At 42.8% G+C, this 26978-nt stretch overlaps 1 protein-coding gene across 1 annotated transcript in view; it reads right to left on the reverse strand.

Annotated features, from left to right (window-relative positions):
* Positions 1–26978, reverse strand: part of shot (dystonin-like protein short stop) — a 250965-nt gene that overhangs the window by 169971 nt on the left and 54016 nt on the right. Inside the window, exons 3-9 of the mRNA XM_080279354.1 lie at positions 26221–26384; positions 14610–14725; positions 2553–2656; positions 2180–2322; positions 1604–1813; positions 652–909; positions 1–205 (exon numbers count right to left, since the gene is read on the reverse strand). Of these exons, the coding sequence (XP_080135480.1) occupies positions 1–205; positions 652–909; positions 1604–1813; positions 2180–2322; positions 2553–2656; positions 14610–14725; positions 26221–26384 (1200 nt within the window). The remainder of the gene's footprint in view (positions 206–651; positions 910–1603; positions 1814–2179; positions 2323–2552; positions 2657–14609; positions 14726–26220; positions 26385–26978) is intronic.

The following is a 26978-nucleotide window of genomic DNA, read 5'->3' on the forward strand; positions in this document are numbered from 1 at the left end:
CAGTTTGTCTTTGCACCAGTTAATGCATTCCTGAAGGAACCTGAAGTGTTCATTGGTCTCCACAAGGCGGGACTCAGACACAACAATCCTCTTGGTGGTAGTGAAAGATTCTTGCTGAGTGAACGAGCGGTTGTTGAGCACAATAAGAAGTCGGTTCTCGAAGAGGGTCCTTACACTCACATACCTCTCTTCCAACTTCACCACTCTGAGATGGAAAACATAGTATATGAACACAGACTGTTACGGGTAAATACAAAATATTAACAATCAGCACGACTTCCTAAGAAACACTGCTCAAGTACAGTAATACAATATTCATAAGCACCTTTCCGGGCAAATGACACATTTCAAGAATTCATTCTGGATAATGAAAGATTATTTTATTAGCGAGAGGGGAAAAAAATGGGAGGCCACGAGCTAAAAACTATTTCATTTGTTTAAGTTTCCAGATAATGAATGCATCTAGGAGATTTCATTCTAACAACAACCAATTTTATTCTGAAGGATCCCCACACAAGTAAAGGCTTAAAAACTCGAACAATGAAAAGCTAGTAACCCACACACACACAAACACACAGAAAAGAGAGAGAAAAAAATAGAAAGAAAGCAAATGACACTGCATCAGTAAAATACGTGACATGATGCTCTCACCTCTTATGAAGTGTTGGTGCCTCATGGTATCTGCCCTCACGCAGGACCTTGACATCAGAGTGGAGTGTCTTGATGGTGTCCTCGCACTGTGCCAGCTCTCCGTCCAGTGCATCACAGTTGCGCTTGGCGTCCATTGGGTGAAGTCGCTCCACACGCCGGGCCTCGTCCTCTATGCGCACTTCAACCTCATCCAGAGTGATCTCTGTCTGCTTGATCTCACGGTGCACTTTCTCCGCCAGTCTCTGCAGTCGGTCAGCACTGAAGGCAGTAAAGGTAATATAAATCATTCACTGTCACCTTCCTTCTCCTCATAATCATCATTATCGTCACCACCATCATCATCATCATCATCATCATCATTACTCTAACTGCACTTTCAACTGCTGTACGGAAACAAAAGTAGAAAAGCTTTAGAGTAAGAGAACTCTTAAAACTACGTAATCGCCAGGGGAAAAGTACAAAGTAAACCAAAAAGACAAACGCTAAAGTTCGATCTTACTACATATCTATCTGCTCTCATATCCCAACCAGATAAGACTCAAGAGTTTACAGCCAAAGGATGGTTGGGGTTTACTGCTCTCACAATACCACTCGGAGATGAGCAATTGGTCACTCTTACCTTAAATGTCAGGACTAAGTAGCTTAGCTCCGAGCCTCTATTCTCCTGATGGGGTAATAAAGATTGAACAGCATAACCCTGCTTCAGCCTTAACCTGATTCAACTGCATGTCTTCCTTTCAACCCAATCCTCTCTTCCACATATACTACATACATTTTGATATTTTCTCTCCTAACACCCATACATTCACACCCACGCCCACAGCCAAACCAAAAGCCATACCCCAACCAAACCAAAACCAAAACCCATACCAACACCCAAACCATAACCTATACCCATACCCACACCCATAGCCATGCACCAGGTGACAATGCACTAGCTAGTACTCCTTACCCTGAGAGAGAGTCATGTAGGGCATCATCTCGCTCCTGGTAGAGGGACATAAGCTTGTTCCATTCAGAGTCGACATTGTTGTAGTGCAGTTCATTTGACAGATTTTCCTCCAAAAAGCCTGTGCCGTCCAAAAGTTTCTGGATTTCACGGTACAGACGCTGACAGCTGTTCTTGTCTCGGAGTCTGGGGGGTACTTCCTCTTGTCTAAATCTGGTGGTGTGAAAGTCGCAAGAAGATAAAATAAAGTGTTATATAATCTTTGAGCTACAGGTACAAGGTTAAATATCCTCTGCTAAAACGAGCTTTGTAATGTTTTCTTCTGGCCGCTCATACCACGAGCTGTAACACTGTAACAAGCTAAAATGAACTGAATAGTTGTTTGTTTAGGCTGTTTTTTTTTTTTTTTCTTTTTTTTAAGATGAAGGAAGTTAGGCCAGGTTGCAATATACTTTTAAACATATCTTTTAATTTATTCGTCAAAAATCGCCAAATAAATGGAGAGACCTAAATAAAACCAATGCCTGTCCAAATAGTACAGACAAAAGGTAAATAACATTTCTCTTCTCCTCCTCGTACCTGGTACTTTCGTGGGCCATCCTCTTGAGCTCAACGGTGTTGGTGGGGAAGTGTCTGTCACGCATGATGGAGATGTGTTCACGGATCCAATGCAGTAGGGTGGACGCCAACTCGCGGTACTCCTCAAGTTTCCGCTGGGCCTCCTGTGGGGTGGGAGAGAGGAGGGTGAGTGAGAGGGGAGGGAATGAGTGAGACGGGAGGGGATGAGTGGGAGAGGAAGAAGTACGTATATAGGGGGGATGGGGGAAAGTGAGCGGGAAGGGGGTAAGTGTCTTCGGGGAGTATAACATATCACGAGAGTCAACAAAATTTACAATACTTAACTGACGATACATGTGCCTTGCAGCTTTGTACATGATGCATCTATACTCACAATGTTGAAGAGTGGATGGATGCTGGGCGGCTCGGGGAAGATTTCGTAGAGTTGAGAGACGTACGTAATCAGCGACTTCTCGTCTGGTTCCGGGGTATCAACATCTGCAAAGAAAACAACAGAGCTTAGTAATGCGTGTATAGGGACAAAGAAAACAGGGAAATATGTGTATGTGCAGGGGAGGGGGAGGGATTGTGTCTCAGCGACAGTGTGTATGGTCGTGGTGATGTGCCAGGTATGGTATCAGTGAGGTGGTCGTGATGTGTAAATGAGGTGGTATAATAATAATACCTGCTTGACGGTGTGGTGGTGGTGGTGATGGTGGTGTCAGTGTCTTGTGTGGTGGTTGTGGTGTTATGTGAGGTGGGTGGTAGTGGTATCTTTCTGCGTCACTGATTTTGTGTTGTACTTTCCTTCCTCAGCTTTTTTTCTTTCCTTCTCTCCTTCCTTCCATCCTCTCACCCTCCCCTCCTTTCCAACACTCTTCCACCATACTTTCTCCTTTTCTCTCTTCCTACTTTTCCTACGTTTTTCCACCCTTCTTTCTCCTTCCCTCCCTAACCCCCCCGCCCCAGTTTCCCCCTCATTTCCTTCCCTACTTTCCTTCACTTTTTCTTCTCCTTCATTCATTCTTAAGCTCCACCTCCACCCAACTTTCTCCTTCTCCCTTCTTTCCCTTCCTCCCTCTTTCCTCCGTTCCTCCGTCCTTCCTTCTTTCCCTCCCTCCCTCCCCACTCGTGCCCTGTAATGACTCATCTCCAGACCAACAATGACTAAGCCGCGGGGAACCTTATACACACACACACACACACACACACACACACACACACACACACACACACACACAGGCTCGGTTTTCACATCATAATAACGTAACACTCTCTCTCTCTCTCTCTCTCTCTCTCTCTCTCTCACACACACACACACACACACACACACACACACACACACATGCTCTGTTTTAACATCATAATAACGTAACACTCTCTCTCTCAAAACACACACACACATATACACACAACAAATACACTTCACACCCCTAATATATGTGTGTGTGTGTGTGTGTGTGTGTGTGTGTGTGTGTGTGTGTGTGTGTGTGTGTGTGTGTGTGTGTGTGTGTGTGTGTGTGTGTGTGTGTGTGTGTGTGTGTGTGTGTGAGAGAGAGAGAGAGAGAGAGAGAGAGAGAGAGAGAGAGAGAGAGAGAGAGAGAGACCAAACCTGTATGCCAAAGTCCGCCGCCACTACATCCATCATCCCAGCCTTCCCCCAGCTACCTGTCCTGTCCTGACCTGCCATCCTTCGCTCCTACGTATCCTCTAGCCACCGCAAAATATACAGTACATCTACAATGGTTATCTATTTTTAAACCTATTTGAATTCAATTTGTATTTAGTCCATTTACTCATTCATGGACCAGCTCTTATATTTACCTCAATTTCAAAACTTGTCCCGTCGTCACTTGCTTTTTTCAGCCACTCTATCAATCGCCTAATAACTATCTATCTATTTATTTACCTATCTGTCTGTCTATCTATCTATCTACACGCAGCCAATATTTTAATTTCAAGTGTTATATTTATCTCCAATTCAAAACCTGTCCTGCCATCCCCTGCTCACTCCTTCCCTCTAGCTATCGCTTTCTATATCAATACATCTGTTTACGACCCCATTTTAATTCAGTCTATCTGGTCATATACATACGTTCTGTTATCTTCAGTATCAAAGTGTATAAAATAGCTGTCAGCACTGGGATTGGGGGGGAGGGGATATTGCTGCCTCTCCACGGTCTCTATTTACAAACCGTCTCGGGCTGAAGTTGCCTACATAATTACCAGCTTGTAACTCCATCTTCACGCTTCTATTACCATACATTTCACGACTAAACGGGTGAATATTATGTTTACAAAATACGATAAGCAAAACAAATTCTGATAAAGAGCACGCTGCTAAAGACACTTATCTTGGAAACTTGTTAATATCCTTGATAAATACAATCCCAGGTCCCACGGAGTAAGGTCGTCCAGTCAGTTATTCACGACCTCGCTTGACCTCTGGCTCCACCTCTAACCCTCCAATTCCCCACCTCACCTCATCTCCATCTCATCATCTCACCTTTTAATCGCTCCCCCTCACCTCTTCACCTCACCAATCCTACACCCTCGTACTTCTCTACCCCACATTTTCCCCCCTGCCATTTCTCTACATTTACCTTTCCCTAACCTTTAAACATCACCTTTCCACCTCCACTTCTCAACGCTTCTTCTTTTACCCTTCTACCTCCACTTTTTTTTTTTTTTTACCTCACATTCTTTACCTCCTTTTTCTTCTTTCGTACATCAACTCTTCCATCCCTTTTTATTTTACCTTTAATCTTCAGACATTCTCACTATCTTCTTCCATCTCTCTACCTCCAAGTCTCTTACATCTTTCCATCCCACATTTCCTCTACCTTACCTCTCGTCTTCCACCTCTCTTCTCCACCTCATCCCCATTCTTCACGTCTCTTCTCTCCCTCATCTCTTCTCTCCCCTCCACCTCGCTCCCCATTCCATGTAAGGCGGGATAAATGAGCCCCGTACCACCCACTACGCTGCACCTCCTCCCATTATCCTGTTCTTGCTTCACCATTCTACTACTTCTGGTGCCCATTATTACACCTCTGGCGTCCATTATCACAGCTCTTTCTTACCTATTATCTCTCTGATAGCCATTTATAATAGTCTGTGGTTCATTTTTAACTGTCAATCCGATTCTCAGCATCAAAATCTTAACTGTCATCTCAGTAACACATTATCACTTGCTATCAATGATCATCTTAAACCTGTTACCGCACCATTCTCATCTTGGCTTTGTCGTCTTGCACGGGGGGGGGGGGATTCTGACCAGATAGTCCTCTGAGTGACCCCAAATTATCCTCAGTTTGACACCAAACCAAATCAAAATCTATCCTCTTGAAATCAATCTCAACCAGTTCATCTATACTGTAACCTGACACCATTGTAGGAAATGTCATGATGATAAAAATAAAAAAAAATGATATCATCATCACCACCACCACCATCACTTTTTCTCCAGCCTATCCACCAAAATCATTTCCACCCACATCACCTACAAGTTGACATCATCTTTGCAACCAGCCGTCCTCTTTTTCCCAGCTCAATGGAAAGGCCCGAAAAAAAGGATGTTGTCCAGCCTTTATCCCCGCTAAGGTCATCACAAAAACCGGCCTCGTGTCGTGTGGGGTCTCGGCCTGCCACCGTATAGGGCGAGAGTGAAAGTTTTGGTCTTTTTATCTGAGCACGACACAAGCGTGGGGGGGGGGGTTAAGGGGGACAAGGTGGGGGGAGGGGGTCGAAGGGGGATCCAAGAGAGAAGAGGGTCGAAGGGAGGTAGGAGGTCAAGGGGACAATAAAACCTGGCTGTCAGATGGTCTACATGTCCACCTGTCACTGTAAATATCTTTCATGCAAGGCCGCCAGCTTGGGTTATGTATCCCTCGTCTCTCCCACACCAACTGGCCTCATCCATTACCTTGCACGTACCACATGGATTAATCAATTGTCTCTTCCACATCTCGTATTACCTTCTATATTTATCAGACAGCTACATGTGGTATCCCTCCCTATACCACTACATCTACTAAGCACCTCCTACATATACACCCAAAGTTTATCTACCATTTATCTATTATTTCCACCATACCACCTGCACGACTGATCTCCTATCTCCCCCACACCATCTGTATAGGCCTGTCTCCCGTCTCTTATTCCCCTCCACTACATAACCTTACCTGTCTCCTACACCATCTGTACATCCTAATCTGTCTCAACTCTACTCCACGTGTACAGCCTTGCCTATCTCCCATGCCCCTCACACCACCTGCATGGCCTTAGCTTCTGCCTCTTACCTCTCTCACTCCACTTACATTGCTCCATCTCCTCTCCCTCCCACAGCACCTGCATGGCCTATCCCCCCCGCCCCACCACCCCTCCACTTAATACTCTAGGCATAGACAAATCACTCTTGGAGACGTGTGCTAAAAATACCTGCAAGTCAGCGCAAAATGAATGCAGGAGGGATTATATCAGTAAAACCTTTAACTACCAAGACATCCTTATTTATTTACTTTTTTTTTTACCACCACACATTAGTCTTGAGATATTTTTCCAACCGGGGAAGTGGGGGGGAGGGGTAAATATGGCTCTCATTTTAACCCCTTCATTATATGCGGCCTAAGATTCCTAAACCTACCGACAGATTCTCCCACTCACCTCAAGAGACTTTTTAAATTGGATGAGTCATATATAGCCCTTCGTTAACCCCTTCACTATGGGCACTCTCTCCCAAGCTGAATGTACTCCTCGGTCAACGGAAAAAAATAATGAATGAAAAAAAAAAAAAGTCTCGCAAAGGACGTGCTAAGAGACGGGGATCTTTCACGCAAAAAAAAAAAGGCAGTAAATAAAAACAAAATAAAAAACAGTAGCAATAATAAACCCCTCCCTCTCACCAAGACCTGCGTAAAAAGTAACGATGCGTGGAGACGTGAGGCGGCCATCGCGAGCAACCTTGGCCGCCAACTCCATGTTTGGAGTGTGTCGGGATTTATGTGATGACTCTACATAACTGAAGCCTCCTGCGCCATCACCCATCATCTTCCTTCATCCACATGCCCGTTTTCCTTCATTCAATTCTTTCATCCCACCCAGAGACGTCCTTTGAAGCCAGTAAGAAGAGTCAGGACAGATGGCAAAGATAGGAGAAAATATACAACCTGTCACTCTGACGGGGAAGGTGGAAACTGACGACGCTGCTCCAAATTTATCTGGTATTCAAGAAGACAGCACTTCCACCACTCTACATCATCCTCCCTCATCTGCATGCCCGATTTTCTTCAGCTAGTTTCCCTATACAACCCACACACGATCATGGGAGCCAATGAATATGGAATCTAAAGACAGATGGCACGGATAACAAGAAATTCAAACGATCAAACGACCAGTCACTCTGGCGGGAAAAACAGTAACTAACCATCCAACCTTCAAACAGATGACGCTTTTCCTTCATCCACGTTCCTTATCCACCCTAGATACAGACACCTGAGCCAGTACAGACGCCCTAGACTCTTGTGAAATGTGGGCGCCTCACAAGCAAGGAGATCAAGGACAGATGGTGCTGATAACACAGGATACAAAGAGCCTGTCACTCCAAAGAAAAAGGTGAGAACTGATGGCGCCACTCTATATGCTTCCAGTATTCATAAAGACACTATAAAAAAGCAGTAAACAAATATGGATAATAATCTGCTGTGAATAATGAATAATCAAACCAATCTCAAGAACACAGAAAAGGTTAAAAGGATCGAGAAAACTATCACTCTGACCAGAAAGGCGGCCACTGACGGCACTGCCCCAAATGTGTGAAATACAGATTAACTCGGCATTCATACCAGCTATAAAAAATTGAAAATGATAATCCACCATGACAGACCAAAAAGAAACAAACTATAACTTGCTCAGAATACTACAAACCACCATCAAAATGAATTATGCAAACATGACCAAGACCATAACAACTACCGTGAAAATTCAGCATATAATGCAACAATGCTCAAGACCAATTAAATCAAATACATCAGTCCATCCAAAAGAAGACAATACTGAAACCACACTTAACCCCTTCACAACTATGACGTTTTGTTCACTATACTCGAACCTCAACACCAGGCAATTTTAAGTTACAACCAGATGATTTTATTAGTTACCACCAGGTGACTTTATTCAACACCAAGCGATTTTATTTGAGTTTCACAATAAATATGTCAACGAAGGCTGTATTTACCCCTTCCAGTTCCAAAGTGTTTCCTATGCTTAACAAAATCGTCTCAACGTTGCAAGAATAATATAAAAATTGTCATGGGGTTGAAAAGGTTTTAGACCAAAGCCCTGCCTTACTCTTTTCTAGCTGTCATACATTCATTCATTTCTTTAGACCCTCCGTCACGACTAATGAATAATGCAACCCCACCTTAAGACTATTCATGAAGGCGGGCCCACAGACCAGCAATAAAGCTTTCATCACCTCCTTTATTTCCATACATTCATTCAGGTCCACAGATCCCCCATCCTGAATAATGTATGAGCCACCCACCCATTAAATCACTAGATTAGGGTGGCCATCTTTAGAGCATCGTATACAAATACAATGGTATTCTCTACACCCAGTGACACATTTCTTGCTAAATGCTTCCAAACAACGCTGTTGTTCTTAGTTCGTGCTGGCATGTGTGACATGTACGTTTTATACACTCACATATAAGGTACAAAGCAATCTCCCATGGTATAATCTTTCTTGTATATCTAGGCCCCTACTCACACCATCTTCCTGAAATGTCTAAGACCCTAAGTATAAAGAGAATCTCCGTTACCAACCAAAACTTTCCTCTGAAACCAACGTACATCTTATACGCCAACGCAGCTTATACACTGGCACATACGGCACAAACTCCCATGTAAATTTTCCGCTCCTGGTTATACTATCCTCCTCGTTAGCATATCACTGTCAGAATCTCAGTACCGACATTTTCCTCCTCAAGTCGCGATGCCTAGAAAGTGCATGTTTGAATTGCAATGAGTGAAAAAAAAAATGCATGTTTGAATTTCAATGTCCTAATATGCAAAACGCTCTTCCCCCGCGCGCACGTATGAATTTCTACGAGCCTCGGTATTATCTCTTGCGCCTTCTGTTCATTTACGTAAAAAGGAGAGTGAAATACTGTACGTGGAAAGATGCGGCGAAGTATACAGACGAAATATATACGGTAGACGGGGTGTAGGGGTGTAATATACTAAGGAATAGAAAGATGTGATTATTATTCCATGGTGCAACACTGAACCACACCTGACCTCCCGACTAAATATTACCCTATAAACAACTAGTGCCCTCTTTCCCGCCCCTCCTACGCTTTCTGTCCATCCTAACAGCTTTCTGATCTACTCTTTCTTCTCGCAACTACTTAAGCCCTCTTCTCAGTTCCCTCTCTTCCTTCATCACTCTCACTTGATCTTTTTCCCAGTTCTGTCTCACCAGGCTATCAATTTTCTCCAAAACCTTCCCTCAGTCCACCACCCTTTTCTAGCCTCTCATCAATCTCTCTCTCTCTCTCTCTCTCTCTCTCTCTCTCTCTCTCTCTCTCTCTAATATTATTTCTCTAACACTCTCCAGACTTCCAGTTCTCAAGCCCCTCACCCTTGTTTTTTCTCCAGCTATCTCCCTCTCTCCTGTCCATTCCAAGGCCTCCGTTCCCCTCCAGCATCTAGTGTCTGACGCTCCCTCTTAACTTCTCCTCAGCCCTCACTCCAGCTCCCACTCCATATTCAAAACTCAGAGCCCTTTCCTAACCCTTCAAGCCTCGGCATCTCTTGTCTAATCCTCCCTATAAACTTCTCCTTAGCCCTTGCTCCAGCCCACCCTCCGTAGCCTCTCCCCATTCCTACCCCTTCAGTATCTTTGGTCAGTTCTCCTCCCCATCGAAGCCCATGGGAGTGCGAGTGTGGGCAGTATTATGGCCCAGCTACGCCCTCAAACAGTGGGGCACGGACACGGACAAAAGTCTGCCTAATATTTCGCCATTTCTATTCCTCAATATCCTCTGCTGGTTCATATTCCCAAGCTAAGGGAGGACGGGTATGTTTCTTTGCTCACAAATGATTTTCTTTGATAAGGTGCATTTGGAGGAAAGTGACGGGGCATGCCCTACGTGTGAAGTAAACGCAATTGAACATGAGGCGAAGTTTTGTCCCAGACTGCACACGTGCGCGTAGGATGGCGTGTGGGAGGGGCGTAGGTCGGGGTTGCAGAGATAGAGTTAGTGCAGAGGATGGAGCATATATCTGGGGCGTAAGAGGGACCAGGAGGCAAGGATGAGATGTATGTCGCAAAGAACGGACTCTGTGGTTCTTTTACACAACATAGCCCTAATTTTAATCTTTCTGCAGCTTATTCACGTAGCTCAGTGTCAGAAAGAAAATGCTACAGCTTTACATCCTTTCCACTGCATGTCTTCATGACTGTCGTCATGTTCTGCTGCAAATCTGGTCTTACATCAACGCATTCAGGGTGGAGAGATATCAGTTTTGGGCCAAGTAAAAGTAAAACGGAATAATCTGTAAACAACTCGCATCATCACTAGCTTCTGGTAACCTAATGTGTTTCCAAAGCATGGAACAGAAGAACAAACTTAAATTAAGAATTGCAACAGTAGATAGCGTTAGTGCAGAGCTTTGGTATATCATATCAGCATGGGAGGCACGAGGGAGAGGGGAAGAATAAGATGTATACAGAAAAGACAGGTTACTCTGGTGGCGGATTCTGTAACTAAAACCTACAACATACGGACTTCCACATATCTTTTGATAGTCTAATGCGTATTTCTCAGGCCTGCAGCCATCAAGGCAAAAACTATAACAACTACCCACACTACTGGCATGGTCCCAAGTCTGAGGGGATATGTAATGAGTGTTGCTGAGGCCTCCAGCTCTTTTGGCAATGCATGTAATCTTAATGCACAAAATATTCTCGCACATGCCTCGGGCGGCCTACAACTTGGCCAGGACAATCTGTAATTACCACACACACACACACACACACACACACACACACACACACACATACACACATAAAATCACCATCACCAGCATCATTCAGTCATAATCCTCCTCCCCCTCCAGCACCATCATCCACAATCACCTTCACTATCACCATAATCACCACCACCATTATCATCACCACCATCACCACCACACTCGATGCCTCGTGTCGATCCTGCAGCGACCTTGACACGAGGCCTACTAACACCACTCACGAACCAGCCAAGTATGACCACCTCTTACACTTTTTAAACCCTCTCTCTCTCTCTCTCTCTCTCTCTCACATCTAAACCATCTGCTTCCACTTCACCCACTTTTTCCCCTCCCACTCACTCATTTATCATCTTCCTTCATCATTTTATCCTTCTCCTCAACATGCTCTTTTGTTCAGTTTATTTTCGTTAATCAATCTGGCTATCGTCATCCTCCATCACCTTACCCCAACCCCAGCCTCTTAAACATTCCTCCCCCTCCTCCCCTTCGCCCTCGCCTTGCCTCTCTCCTTATTTAACTCCTTCCCTGTTATTTATCCAGCAGTACAATTAGGGACCTGGGTATAACATCAACGCTATCATATTCTAGGGAAGACTGGTACTTAAAAAAAACAGACCCTCGTGTAGTGGACAGTCACCAATACAATCCTCCTCCTTCCCTCTCCAATCCTCCTCCTTCCCTCTCAAACTCCCTGGTGATGGCCTCTCCCTTTCACTCCTAATTAAGCTGCCCACTGCCCATCCATCCAACCAACCAATTATCGTCCTTAATTGGTTACAAAGTTTCACAATAGTCTAATCCGTAGCCTAACACTAAGGGGCCTAATGATTATGTCTGTAATCTTAGCCACCAAAGATCAAATCACCTCTTACAAGATACCTAATGTAATCAATGCTCTTTCAATTTGGTACACTTCTCTCCCTCTCTCTCTCTCTCTGCGCTATCCATTGCCCAATCGCCTCCAACCAATCAATTCTCGACCTTGTGGTACTGTTACTTGCCAAAAATTCATACCATTCCAGTCTCTCCATCGACATTCCTCTCTACTCTCTTCCGCCTATACAACCTGCTGTTCTCTGTTTTAATAATAATAATAATAAAAAATAATAATAATAATAATAATACCATCACCATTACCACCATAATCATCATCAGCATCACCACCATCTCATCACGACAACGCAATACCCTAATTCAATCTAATAAATATAACAAAACCCAACAGTAATTCAGTATTTCCCCACACCACAGCTTTCTCCCTTTCCAATCTGCTAACGAAATAGAATATCAGTTACCACCTTCTTCCTCTACCCACTGTTTCACTCCCCTACCCACATATCAGGTTATCCGTCTGCCCTCCCTCCATCTACCTACCATCTGACCACCTATAAAGCTATCAGTCTGGCCTTTACTTTCATTCACCTATCTTCCTCCCATCTCTTTTACTTGTCTTCTTTCAGTTCTATTACTTGCTTCTTTCTTTTTCCTTCAGTCTTCCATCCCCCTACTATATACCATTTACTTTCCTCCTCTTATCTTCCTTTACTTCCAGCCCCCTTCTATATACCATTTACTCTCCTCCTCTTATCTTCCCTTACTTCCAATCCTCCTCCTATCCTTCCTTTACTTGTTCTACTATCTTCCTTCAAACCTCCTTCAATTCTACCTTTCTATCTTCCGTCTTTCATTATTTCTTTTCTTTTACCTTCTTCCTGTCCTTCTTTCTATTCTTCAATCTTCCTCCTAACCTCCTTTACTTCTATCCTTATATCTTCCTCCTGTTTCTCGGCCTCTACCCTCCCTCAGTCCTTCACTTACTTTCCCCTCCTATCCTCCTTCCCACGAATAGATTCATAATTTTTTTAAACTCAGCATTTTTTTAATCTTCCGCTTTCCTTAGGCACTTTTACCATTTACTCGCTATTCTCCCCTAAAATGAAAATATACAAATATATAAATAAATTACAAGCATCTGACTTACTCTAACCCGTGTGCAAACGTTCTTCATTTTCTGGTTAACTTCTTCCACAAAGCCACGTAGACTCCCAACGTACTGAGGGTTAATTTCTCTCTCTCTCTCTCTCTCTCTCTCTCTCTCTCTCTCTCTCTCTCTCTCTCTCTCATAGCATACCACCACCAACCTATCGGCTTACATTTACCCCCGTATTTACCTATCCACCTACCTACCTAACAATCCATCTCCATACCTACCTACAAACACACACACACACACACACACACACACACACACACACACACACGTATTTAGTTCATCTATAAACGTACTGACAGACGATATCTACCTACACACCCACTGAATTAACTGAGTGTACATTCATCTACTAACCTACCTACCCATCTACCTACCTACTTCCATACCTTTCTACTGACTTACACAGCCACCTTCGCATCACCTTACCTACCTACACACACACCAAAAGGCCAACCCACTTTCCTACACACCCATCTAGTGACCTCTCTATCTCCATATCCTCCTACGGACTTACACAACATCTTCATAGCAACCTACCTACCCGTCTACCTGCACACAACACCAACTGGTCAACCCATCTTCCTACACACCTGTCTATTCACCTGCCTGCCTCTAAAATCTCCTACTGCCTTACACAACCACCTTTGTGTCAACTTACCTACCTATCCATCTACCTACTTACCTACCTACACAACACCAACTGAAAATCCCAACGTCCTACACACCCAATGACTGACTTACATACTTCCATAATCCTCCTAACGACTTACACCACCACCTTTGTACCTACTTACACACACACACACACACAGACACACACACACACACACACACACACACAAAACCAGCTATCGAATTACGGTACATCCCTGTTAAGAATACCTTTAGGACTGAGAAGCCGCTAAACATCGTCTCTCCTCACTCCTGTTAGCCAAACCCTTTCCTCCCCATCAACCTTAGTATGTATTCTTCAAGTACCCAAACTCCTACTCAGCCATCTCCATAAATTCAGTCCCTCTATCTACCTATCTACAGACAAAAACATCTACTCATCTACCATAGTATAACACTCATATGACAAAAACACATCCCTACCTAAATCTGTACGTGCAGCAACAAGCAAAAGTTTCACCAAGCCTTCCCTGCCAGCTGTGGTGATAGAAGAGCTATGGGATGTTTTTATGGCAGTATGAAACAAACTACAAAACAGTATGAGAAGGAAGGGAACTCTATCTTTCAATGAGTGACGAGAAATATAGATGGCAAGAGACAAAGCTAGCAAGGAACTGTCGCGAATTTTTAACTGGCTCTTCCTAGTCCCTTATCTACTCAAGTGGTGCCACTTCGTAAGCTGCGCCCCTTCATAAGCTGGGCCCCTTCGTAAGCTGCGCCCCTTCATAAGCTGGGCCCCTTCGTACGTACCTTCAGGGTCGAGAAGTCGCGTGACGCCGTACTCTCTCTCCATGACGTGGAAGGCAGTCTCCAAGCGCTCACGTGGGGTGCGCTGCCGGAGATTCTTCCAGTCAACCAGGTCTGATCTGTTAAGCCACAAGGAAAGTAATGAGTTTAGATTTTTTTGCTGTACCGAAAAAAAAAAAAAAAAAAAAAAAAGTAAATATTTCTAACACTCGCATCCAAATTTCAACATTCACCCTTGTGCTACAAACAACATTCGCTACTATCACCATACACAACTGTCAACATTCGTTCTCACCATTCAACAATCGCTACCCACATAGCTGACATTTGCTACAATCGAATATCATCATCAATTTTAGCTTCCAGTAATCATTACCAACACTCGCAATCAACATTAAACATTACCAACATCTGTTAATATTGCCAACATTCACCAACACCGTCAACATTTGCTACTAACATTACCATCACTCAGTGCCAACGCTACCAACGTTTGCTAGCAACATCTGAGAGTTTATAGGAAAGATGAAACGTGAATATATAGTGGGAACCAAGTGCAAAAATAAACAACTTTGAGAAACACGAGAGTAATTGAAAAAAGACTCACACTCATTCCCTTCACTCATTCATTGTCACCTGTCAGGACTCTAAAATAGCATAATATCATCACTTTCTTGAAACTATTCCCACTGTCCTAAATGGAGTGGGTAGGATCAACAAACAAGAAAAACAAAACAGATGTGGAGAAATAGCAGTATAAACAAGGCCACGCTCATTCAGGCCTTCAAAAATCGCTACCTTACTAAACAAATGCAAATAAAAATACAAACAATTTAACATAACATCTACATCATTACCAGCATTGCAAAATAACATACCAAAACTTAAAGGCACAAGAAAAACAGGGAAAAATCTAAAGAAAAAAAAAGGAAGAAGAGCAGCTACTGACAACTAAAGTACTGGGGAAAAAAATCAAAACAAAACATACATAAAACGGAGAACCAAGATACAGGCATAAAACAAGTGATGCATTACAGAGAACTAAAATAAATTGGCATTACAAAGAGCACCAAGTAAAACAACAAAAACAATACGAAGGACTAAAATAATGTGGCTTCACAAATAATACAAGAAAATACAAAACAAATGCACTGCAGGTAACCGAAATGAACTAAAATCTAATACAAAAACAAAAGCACTACAGAGAACTATATAAAAAAAAAAAGGTAAAAAATAAAACTACAGGCATTACAAACAAGACTCATCAGTATAGTGTCCAGCCAGGAATACAGTTTGCCTTTCAAGTGTGTATTCCAAACACCCTTGATCCTGTAGCTCTACGCACACCTCTACTATCACCTCTACGACAAATATCTCAACTTCATTTGCCTGATCAGTATGTAAAACTCGCATATGGAAAGTTTCAATATCAAGAGAAAAAAAAAAAATAAAAACACGTACATACATCACATAGACAAAAACACAGGAGCACACCCGTATAACCATGCACACTCACTCACGCTTGCACACACGCACGTACACGCAAAAACCTACTCGTGCACAATCTCACACACACGAACAGTCTGCACGAAACGCCAAAAATGACACATCCATATGCACCTCTCTCTCTCTCTCTCTCTCTCTCTCTCTCTCTCTCTCTCTCTCTCTCTCTCAATCCATTTCTATGATAAAAATTCACCTATGGACCACTCACCCATATATATTCGCTCAATTTTATCACTATACTATATAAATATTTTCATAATTAGTCTCTTAACATACGTGAAAACAAGCACACTCGTACCTCCTAAACTGACACAGAGACACGGTGGGACAAACACAAAGATACAAACACACAAACACGAGACAAACACAAAGCAAACGAGACAAGGTGGCATCTAAATCACGCACAAACACACACAAACAATAGGAAAAACAGCCCTAAAGACAAACACATGACCAACAAACATATATGACAAACAACACCAACGCACAGACGCATTTCTAGCAAAACAACAACAACAACAACAACACAGACGCACACCTAGCAAATAAAACACAGGGCTAAACAAGCAAGAACACCAAGGACATACACAAAGCACAGGGACAAAAAGTAGAGCAAAGAATAATCAAGGACAGAGGAAGACAAAAACAAAACAATACATAACACATACAACAGAGCACAAACAACACAAAAAAATGTCAGTCACCACTTGCTATTAAACCCATTGGCATAATTATCTTCTTCAACACACACACACACAAACACACACACACAAACTCTCTTTTCTCTCTCTCTCTCTCTCTCTCTCTCCACCACCGTCATTTCAGGTGACAATTTAAAACTGCAAGGCCGTTAAAAAAAAAAAAAAAAAAAAAAGGCATGGAAAGTCACAAGAAAAAACACAGAAAAACATACGTAAGCAAGAATAAACAAATCAACCCTTTGGAGGAGGAGGGAAAGCCACTGGAAAATATGTATATATAATACTCACAATGCGTTAGAAGGAAATTTTAAGGTATTTTACGCCCCAAAAGAGCCACAAACTACAGCCCGACAACTTTACAAAGTACCGGGAATTACATACATACTCACACGAAATACAGAACGAAAAAGTGAAAAAATATGAGATGAAAAGTCCCCCGTGAAATGCTGGGTAGTCATCACACACACAAGGAGAGTAACTTGTATTTATGATAGTGTAAATATCAACACTATATTGCACTGATGGCAAAATAAACTGTCAGAACTCAGAGTCGTTATTATTATTATTATTATTATTATTATTATTATTATCTACATCGACAATCCATCACATTACAGCTAGTCGAGTGCCCGAGTGCGCACTATTATCAACATTACTGAACCCCTTTTTAGTATTATCACCATCGTCGTTTACGCATCAATAACATGACACTAAAATTGCAACGAGCTGCCATAATAAGCGTGGGCCTATAATTTTATGTCGTCTGCTGTCCCTTTATACTGGGTGTGTAGAGCAGTCCTAGGCTTTGTACATACACACACACACACACACAAATCAACATGCAAGAGCTGTTTGATTTTGTCAGGCGTTTGTATAGGCCTTAAGGAGTTTAGAACCACACATGAAAAAGTATTGCATATGATGAGATACTATTTAACCTGCTTACTTTAAACTCAGTCAAGATTATGTGAGTTAAAGTGAAAGATAGTTAAAAAAAAAACATATAATCAATACGAACCAGTTTACTTCCATACATTTATTTTTATTTCTCTTGTCTTTGGAATAATGATTATAAATTTCACAGTACTGCCTTCATCAATTTTGTGATAACTGGTTAATCGCATGTGTTTGGAAGTGTTGTGTGTCTCCCTGTAAGATTTTATGAGCGTTACAATTATCTTCGTGTGTGTGTGTGTGTGTGTGTGTGTGTGTGTGTGTGTGTGTGTGTGTGTGCGCGCGCACGCACACACACACACACACACACACACACACACACACACACACACACACACACACACACACACACACACACACGCGCACGCGCGCGCGCGCGCTAAGAGAAAATAGAGTGCGGTGTGCATGATCACAAACTGAACACTAAGGTCAGTCCGCACTATCCACCCAACCCTAAAACAGCCTCACAACATCATTTACCCCAGCGCACACAGATACCATCGCCAACAAACACCAACAACTTTTGCACCAACCTTCAACTCGGCATATCTGATACTCGCAAAAGGAAACCAGTTATAATCACGTCGAGTTCTTATACCCTGAGATATTCATGGTTTCATTTTGCTTCGTATGTTTTCTTGTGTAATTTTCAGTTCGTAAATACAAAGGAATCGCAAGGCTAGACACGTAACTTCACAGCTGACTTGATAAACTTGAGCCATGTTAACTACTACATTACGAACTTCAAAAATAACTTCACGGATGGGGACCTAACAGCCTGATATTATACTAACTGCCTCGTAACTTTAACTTCATACAGTCACTGAGACTTTGGAATGATGCCGACTGTTGAATACCTGACGTAACTACACTGACTTAAAAAACAAAATTTATATATATCATCAATCACTTAGGGGAAGCTTGAGAACCATGATCCACGCTAACTTACTTCCTACACTACAACAGAACCGTGAGATATAATAACTAATTTCGTAACTGACTTCATAACTGATTACCGATTTTACATATACAGCTTAAAGAATCTAGATATGCAGACTTATCTGAATTTACACGGGCTGACTTTTGATTTACATTATACAGTACATAGATGCTGCCTTCATACAGTATATAGATGCTGCCTTCATATCATAGAATATTTATGCACTAATGCTGATTTTATGACGACTGATTTAGATATATGCTGACTTTATAACCATTTTTGGTGAAAGTGTGAGAGAGACAACCTCCAAAAAGACTACTGAAATCCACAGTAATCCAGAAAGAAATTCAAGAAGGTTCTCTTTCTGTAATTTCCGCAGAGTCTGCCAGTTAGAAATGTAAATCCCCAATGACACTATGCAACCCATCTCCCTTTAAGTCCATAAGATCAGAAAACGATACAGATCCATCCCAAACCAAAAAAACGTCAATGTGGCAAATTATGGGGGGAAAAAAGGCCCTAAAATGTCAATGAGAAATAATAGTTTACTACGAGAGTTAAAGACTAACCATATCACGACCATAAATTACACCCAGGTATAATTACATCACTGAAGTCTATATATTAAAATACCCAAAACCCTATATATATAACCCAAGTACCTCTAGCCCAACACTACACCCTCTTCTGTCTACCTACATTACCTACAGTTCATAATACACCCGTTACCCAGACTACAAACACGGCCACACCAACTCATACCCTCCCACCTACACATTATCCTCTTTCTCTAAATCTTACACTACCCATGCTTAATACAATCACACCGCATTCATTCTCTTCATCCACACCCCCGCAACATACACAGACCAAAACGTCCACATCACACCCTCTACCCACAATCACACTCCCTAACAACACTTCCCACCGACAGCCACAAACTACATTCCTCTACCCACACCCACACACCCCTACTACACCTCAACCCACAACACAGACACCAAACCTCTATGCCCACGCTCATACTGCCAGCACACACAAACTACACCTCTATCCACACCCACACACCTTATCCGCCTACACTCATGAACAACACCCTCTACCCACACCCATACCCACACTTGACCCTGGTGCTGCCCTAAGAAACCCAAAGCCCTGTCTTTACCCACACCCAAACTACCAGCACGACAAAACTACACCTCTACTCACACCCACACGTCACACCCTCCACATCCACATCCCCTCTACCCACACCTTACACTACACTACCCACACCCACACGCCCGAAGTACCCACAACCCAAAACTACACACTCTATTCACACCCCAAAAAATACTTCTACCCACACCCACACCCACACTAGACCCTGGTACTGCCCTTAGAAGCCACAAAGGGTGCAGTTCACAGACAATGCCGGGGAGCCTTTATTTCGTGCGGGGGGGTAAGGTCATTCCAGGCACAAGCAAGAACAAGGGCTGGACAAAGGTAAGGGCTGGGAAGGTAGGGGAGAAGGTTGGGAGGGTAAGGGTGGGAATGCGGGTGAGGATATGGCTAAGGGTAAGGGTGAAAGTATGGGTATGAGTGAGTGAGTGAGTGAGAGGCTGTAAATGAGGGTAGGATGAGAGCTTGATATGACCAAGGATGATGGTAATGGCTGAAGGGTTTTGAGGTGTAAGGACGGGAGAAGCGATGGCTAGCAAGGTCAATGGGTAAGGGATGTGGGTAGTGGGTAAAAACCAAAGCGACATGGACTCGAAAGGTATGGGTCCAGGGCTGGGATAGGAACTGGGTAAGGGTTGAGACTGGGGAAGGGCTGGAACGAGGTAATGACTAGAAGCAGAGGAAAGGTAAGGACCTCCGGTGACGACAAAGGGTATGGGCTGGGTAGATTAGGGCTGGAAGGGTGAAGGCCGGATGGAGGGGAACAAGGGGTAAAGGCTGAAGGAATTAAGACTGTTTAGGTTTTGGATAAGGGCTGGAATTGGATAAGGGGTAAGGGCTGGGTGTGTGAGGTAAGGGTAGGGGATTGTGAGGGTACGGGATAGGACTTACGGCACGGGTACATGGCCCCCAACCAGACCCAACTGGGGCACCCTGGCCTCCTCTCGATCCACCCGGACACCACTTCGACTTAGGATGGTTTCGCTGGGGAGGAAGACAACACGTGACGCAGGTGGGCGGTCAAACAAACGCCACTGTGGGTCTCCTGATCGGAGAACTGTAGTCTCCAAGTACAGGAGGTTCTGCCTGGTTTTAGTATTATGAAAACGAATGGTCTCTCATCTTTAGCCAATTTGTGTACATGAGGTCCTTCCTAAGCTACCTTAACCCTTCAGTACGGGGCCATGATTAATTTTTAATAATCACAATGTCTAATCACGACGTGATATATATATATATATATATATATATATATAAAAAATCCCATGATGTTTGTCATCAGCTTAGGATGCGCCTCTAGGACTGAAGGGTCAGATACATTATCCTTATCCTCGTGCCCACAAAAATACTATAAATAATAAATTTTTGTGGTTTGAAAATTAGGAAAAATATGGCATCTGCCTCTGTCAGGAACATACTTGCCTTTCTGAATAATACGCGCTTATCCACTTAAAATGACATACATGACTTATTTTTAGCGTTCACCGATTTCACATCTAATACAGATACTAAACGTAATCAACTGATAAACCTAAGATAATAAATTGCAATTTTGGCAACCATTTTAATAATGACCTCTGACTCTTTAAACAGGAGACCCACGTGGCTTTGTTCACCAACAAAGCGTTCTCACAGATCAATCCGTATTCAATCTGTGTGCCGCTTGTATGTCGAAGTGCAATAATATCTATATTAAAAGCATAAACTAGAGCGTCTACACGTCTCTTAACCCCTTCAATACGATGACATCTTCTATTTTGACCACACTACTACCAGACTACTTTCTTCAACTTAGCATCTCTAGAGGTGAAGGCTGCATCTAACCTCACCAGTCTGAAGTCTCCCATAACTAGAATAAAATTGTCTGGACACAGCATAAAGAAAATAAGAAAGACGTCCCCGCGGTGAAGATACTATCCCTTGCTCGAACATTTTTTTCCTCATTCTCTTCTGGCTATCTCCTGACAATTTTATTCATCTTAAGTGCCATTTTTCAAAATGATGAGATTAGACGTAACCTTCATTACTCCCTTCACTACTAGGCCGGTCTTCTAAATAATATCGCCTGGTAACAGCAAGAAGAAAATCCATCATCGTATTGACAGAGTTAAGTACCATGCTAAAAGCCTCTACGTAATTAATGCTAAAAAAAAAAATAATTGAAAACAAAAATAATAAAACATAAAACACAAAACAGTAATGGAGTGAACAAGGACAGGGGAAAAAAAAAAAAACACCAAACACGAAGATATAACGTGTTTTCCCGAAGCTGACAAACATTATTAAGACACTCCTCCAGACAAGGACATAGAAAACGACTACCTGGGGTGGGGCGTCTTCCATGCTGACAGTAAACACAGGTTCCTAAGATGAAGGCAAGGGACAGAAAATAAAAGATAAGAAGAACTAACAAATGAATACTGGAAGATAATTCAACAGTGGGAGAAGATGGAATGAACTGATTTCGTTGATAAGTGATAATGATGTTGCTGCAATGATGTGGCTTTGTTGTTTTTGTTTTTGTTGTTGCTCCAGGCTCACGTGGACAAGATCCCAGTGGCCTGAAGGAATAACAGCCCCCTCAGTCCCTCCCAGCCATGTTTGTTCAGGTTATGTTGAAAGTTATGGTTGTGTTGTGAGAATGGGGTCAGGGAGGTTAGTTTGTCGTGGTGTGGGGCTGTAATGCAGTGTGAGCACAATTAGTTATTAGTGAGTTAGAATTTGTACTGAAAAACGAGAAGCATAGGATGAAAGGAAGAAAGTAAATGACCGGTACACATGACTCTGTTCATGAAAGAAATAAAAGGGATGACTTAGAAGACGTTAAAATAGAATAATAAAAAAATGAAAATACACTCACTGTCTGAAGTTCTTTCTACTCATATCCATTAACACAACAAACACAAACTGAGCTCGGAGATCACATTTTCCTTTCCGGATAATGAAGAGCTAACGACCTTAGCAGTTTCGAACCTGGATACTTTCGTTGGATAGGAGTAGGACTTTTGACTGTGAGTGTAAAAAGGTATCATTTGTTCTTCTTTCTTCCCAGCACCAACGCTCATATAATTCCCGATCACTCACCACACGAAAACAACTCACCATCACCACACATCATCTTAAATATGTCAGTTAAGCACACTCTCACACACACACACACACACACACACACACACACACACACACACACACACACACACACACACTTCACCAGCCGTTACATATCACACACTGCCAACATTTACATCCTACCAACACTTCCTCGCCACTCAGTACACGAACACTTACACCATCTCCCAAACACAGACCAACTAAACAATCGCTCAATACAATCAACTCACGTCACCTCTTACATGCAAAAAACCACCAATTACTCTTCAACTTCCATTTTTCAACATTTTACATTCAGACAACAAATCATTAACACTAAATACACACACTACGACACACAAGCCAGCTAAGCAATCACTCAATACACCTCCACACCCGTTACCTATCACACACGCGTATACAGCATTAATCTACACCTTTTATTTCAACCTTTATTGGTACACAACACTTCTACCTACTCAGCACACGAACAAACAAACACACACTCAAACACACATCAGCTAAGCAATCACTCCACACACTCCACCATGTTTCCTATCACACAAGAGAATACAATATATTTTTTTTTTTTCGCCTTACATTTTACACTGTTTATATGCTGACAACGACTCAACACACTCTCCCCAACACATCAACTAAGAACCTACTGAACACTTTACCAACTGCTACTTACAACACACACAGAAGGCCACTTTTCTGCATTTTCCACTGAAGTTGTCAGATTTCTGGTTAAGTTTCTCCTTTTATTTATTTATTTTTTTTCTTGCTCTCTGGACCCTACCTCACCCCATCCCTAGGTGGAAAAAGAGGTCCATATGATTGATGATCCACTTTCCAACATATCCACTCGAACAATGCCTCTCTCTCTCTCTCTCTCTCTCTCTCTCTCTCTCTCTCTCTCTCACACACACACACACACACACACACACACACACACACACACAGTCTCCCTAGGCAACCACTAAGCATTCACCCACCAACTGCTACACATCACTCTCCAGAATAAGCCTCTTCTAACCTCCCGATCTAACTGCTGGCCAAAACAAACTTCTCCACTGGCAAGAGTATCAGACATGCAGTTCCACCCATCTCGATTACCGCTATCAAAACACCCAGCCATATTCACCAGTCACTTGCTCTGTTATCTTAAGTTTTGTTTTCTTATCTTACTGTGGTTTTATTCCTTTTTTCATTATCTTTCTTCGCCTTCGTTAGTTCTTTCATGTTATACTCGTTTCCAACATTATTTCACTTTATTCTCATGCTCTCTCTCTCCCTCTCTCTCAGCCACCCTACACCACCGTCCTACCTCACTCACCAGCTCACATCTATCACCTTTTCATCTCTGTCACTTAAGATTTAAATACGCACGTCTTAAATCACCTTTCCTTATCACTTTTTTCACCTCCCGAGTCTCCACCTCGCCAAAATCTCTCTCTCTCTCTCTCTCTCTCTCTCTCTCTCTCTCTCTCTCTCTAATCCCAGAGTTCATCTAGGGTGGCCACTGCAACAATGGATCCCAGCTCCTCTATCATCAACCATCTCATCTTCATTCCTTCCTGCCAATTCAAGTCGCCCTCCACTTCATCCCTCCACTTCTGTCTCCCTCTCCTCCCTCCACTTCATCTCTCCTCCTCATTCGTGGTCTTTCACTCCTCATTCTCCTATCAACTTCAATACTAAATATTGTCTGTTATTCTTCTATGTACTTCTTATCACTCTCACCCTAACTCTTCAACCGCACCTCACTGTATATACCACTATTTCACATCACCACTGCAATACAGCTGACAACAATACACCCCTCACAACAAAGACACACCCTCATCACACCCCTTGCGCCGCATCACACCCTCGATACATTAAGTTACAGTACAGGAGCTTCTCACCACACCACACCACACCACACTTCGCAATATCCCTTACCACCATACAACGCCACACTCCACAAATCCCCTACCATCACACCACACTAGACATCACACCAAACCACACACCACTCCACACCTCACAACTCCTCCTCTACTATCACACCACAGCATACCTCACAATACCCCCCTCTACCGCCATACCACACCACACCAGACCAAACCACACCGCACCACATTCCTCTCACCACGCCTCGTCATGTGGTGGACAGAAGCGTAGATGAGGTAAGGAATGACGTCACTTGGCACCTCTTGACGCCACAACCAAAATACGGGAACATATGAGTCGCACAAACACACCTGTATCCACCTGACTCAGCGTTTCTCTCTCTCTCTCTCTCTCTCTCTCTCTCTCATACATTAAATTCACTCACGCAACTGCCACTCACCATCATTCAAGAGTAAACATTCCCAACGTCTGGATCCTGAAGGTGACTTGTAAGTCCATTTTTTTTTTTTTTTAATTCTCGGCTGCTTGGTTTTTTCATACAACTCTCTTAATCAAACATTCCCCACTCACTTCTCGCTCGTCCACCCATCCTAACGTCATTCAAGTCTCTCCATTCTCTCTCTCTCTGCAACCTTACTGAAGTTGAGAAAGAAGAACCACAGGAAAATGTTAAATGAAAGTTTATATAAATAAACACAGAATGAATGGCGGTAAACATGATGAAACTAAGGTAAAAGAAGAAGAAAAAAAAAGAAAACGGCGTTATTTTTAATGCGAAATGGGTGAGCTAGCGGGTACAAAAATAAAGAGCATAAATACGTGTTTCGCTGTTATTACGAGGGGAAACAACTGACACAGAACATAGAAAAGACGCTGAAGAAAATGTTGAAGGAGTAAGGATGGAGGGGTGCAAAGATATAAGACAAAAATAAACAGTTCCCTAGAATAACACGCCTTTCAAACATTAAGAACAGTCGAAGTAAACAGATAAACAGCAGGCACAGAAAACGTAACCACAGACGCAAAGAAAATGGTGAGACTCCGAGAAGGGACGCGGTTACAAAAACAGGTAACACTAATAATTTCCCCCTCTCGTTTAACATTCAAATATTAAGGACAGACAAAAGTAAGGAAACAAGAGGCACAGGAAACAGAAGACGCAACGAAAACGGGTGAGAAATCCTTAGGAGGGGAAAGGAGGAGACATAAACATAAGAGAACCGGAGCAAATATAAACACGCCGTCTCACCATAATACAATGAGGGAGAAAGCGTCAGGAAGATGGGAAAATGATGTCATCCCTCTCCCATCAAGAGACATACTGAGGAGCCTCTCACAAAGCCCACCCTATCTATACACCTACCTGTTCCTGTGGATGATGGCAACGAAGGCGAGACCGTCCCGCCAAGAGGTAGTGAAGTTCTTGACGTCGACACCGGGGTACTTGTGGGTAGTGTTTCGGGCCCAGCGGAGGAGAGCTTCCTTGGCTGTCAAGTTCTCTGCCTGCCCCACCATGATGTCCGAGATCTGAAAGTGGAAGAGGGGAAAACGTAAGAGGGGCGCACGATTGACAAAACATGAGGTAACCGGCACTCACTATATATCAATCAAGCCAAACAAGGGAAATATATGAGTAACAGTGCGAAAAAAAAAAATCCTCACAACGACGTAAGATTTAAATACATCATAATTCTGAAGACAGACACTGACGCAACTAATCATCAAAACTAAAACAAAACAATATCAGTAACAAAACTAACCGAAAACCACAAACCTCAAAGATACAAAAGGACAGAATAACGATTAAAATGCAACCAGAACACGAGTTACGCCAGACACCGCACTGACACCCAAAAGAGAGAGAACTGTCAGTAGCCTCAGGAAGAGTAAATAACACTCGCACATCCCTCCCCTTCCTCCTCCCCTTCTTCACACTGACATATTTACTCAGCTGCAACTCACACACGACCCTTCACGACCATGACACACTACATTATATACTGATTACTCCCGAACTGCAATATTCAGGGGGAATCGTCATCATTTCCCTCACTACAAGAAGTCTCCTCTAAACTGAATAAGATCGAAGATATCGAATTAACTACAAACCACCACTCAATA

This window comes from Coenobita brevimanus, chromosome 78 (assembly GCF_032717465.1).
Source record: "Coenobita brevimanus isolate Jiangsu-jjx chromosome 78, ASM3271746v2, whole genome shotgun sequence".
In the NCBI taxonomy this organism is placed as follows: domain Eukaryota; kingdom Metazoa; phylum Arthropoda; class Malacostraca; order Decapoda; family Coenobitidae; genus Coenobita; species Coenobita brevimanus.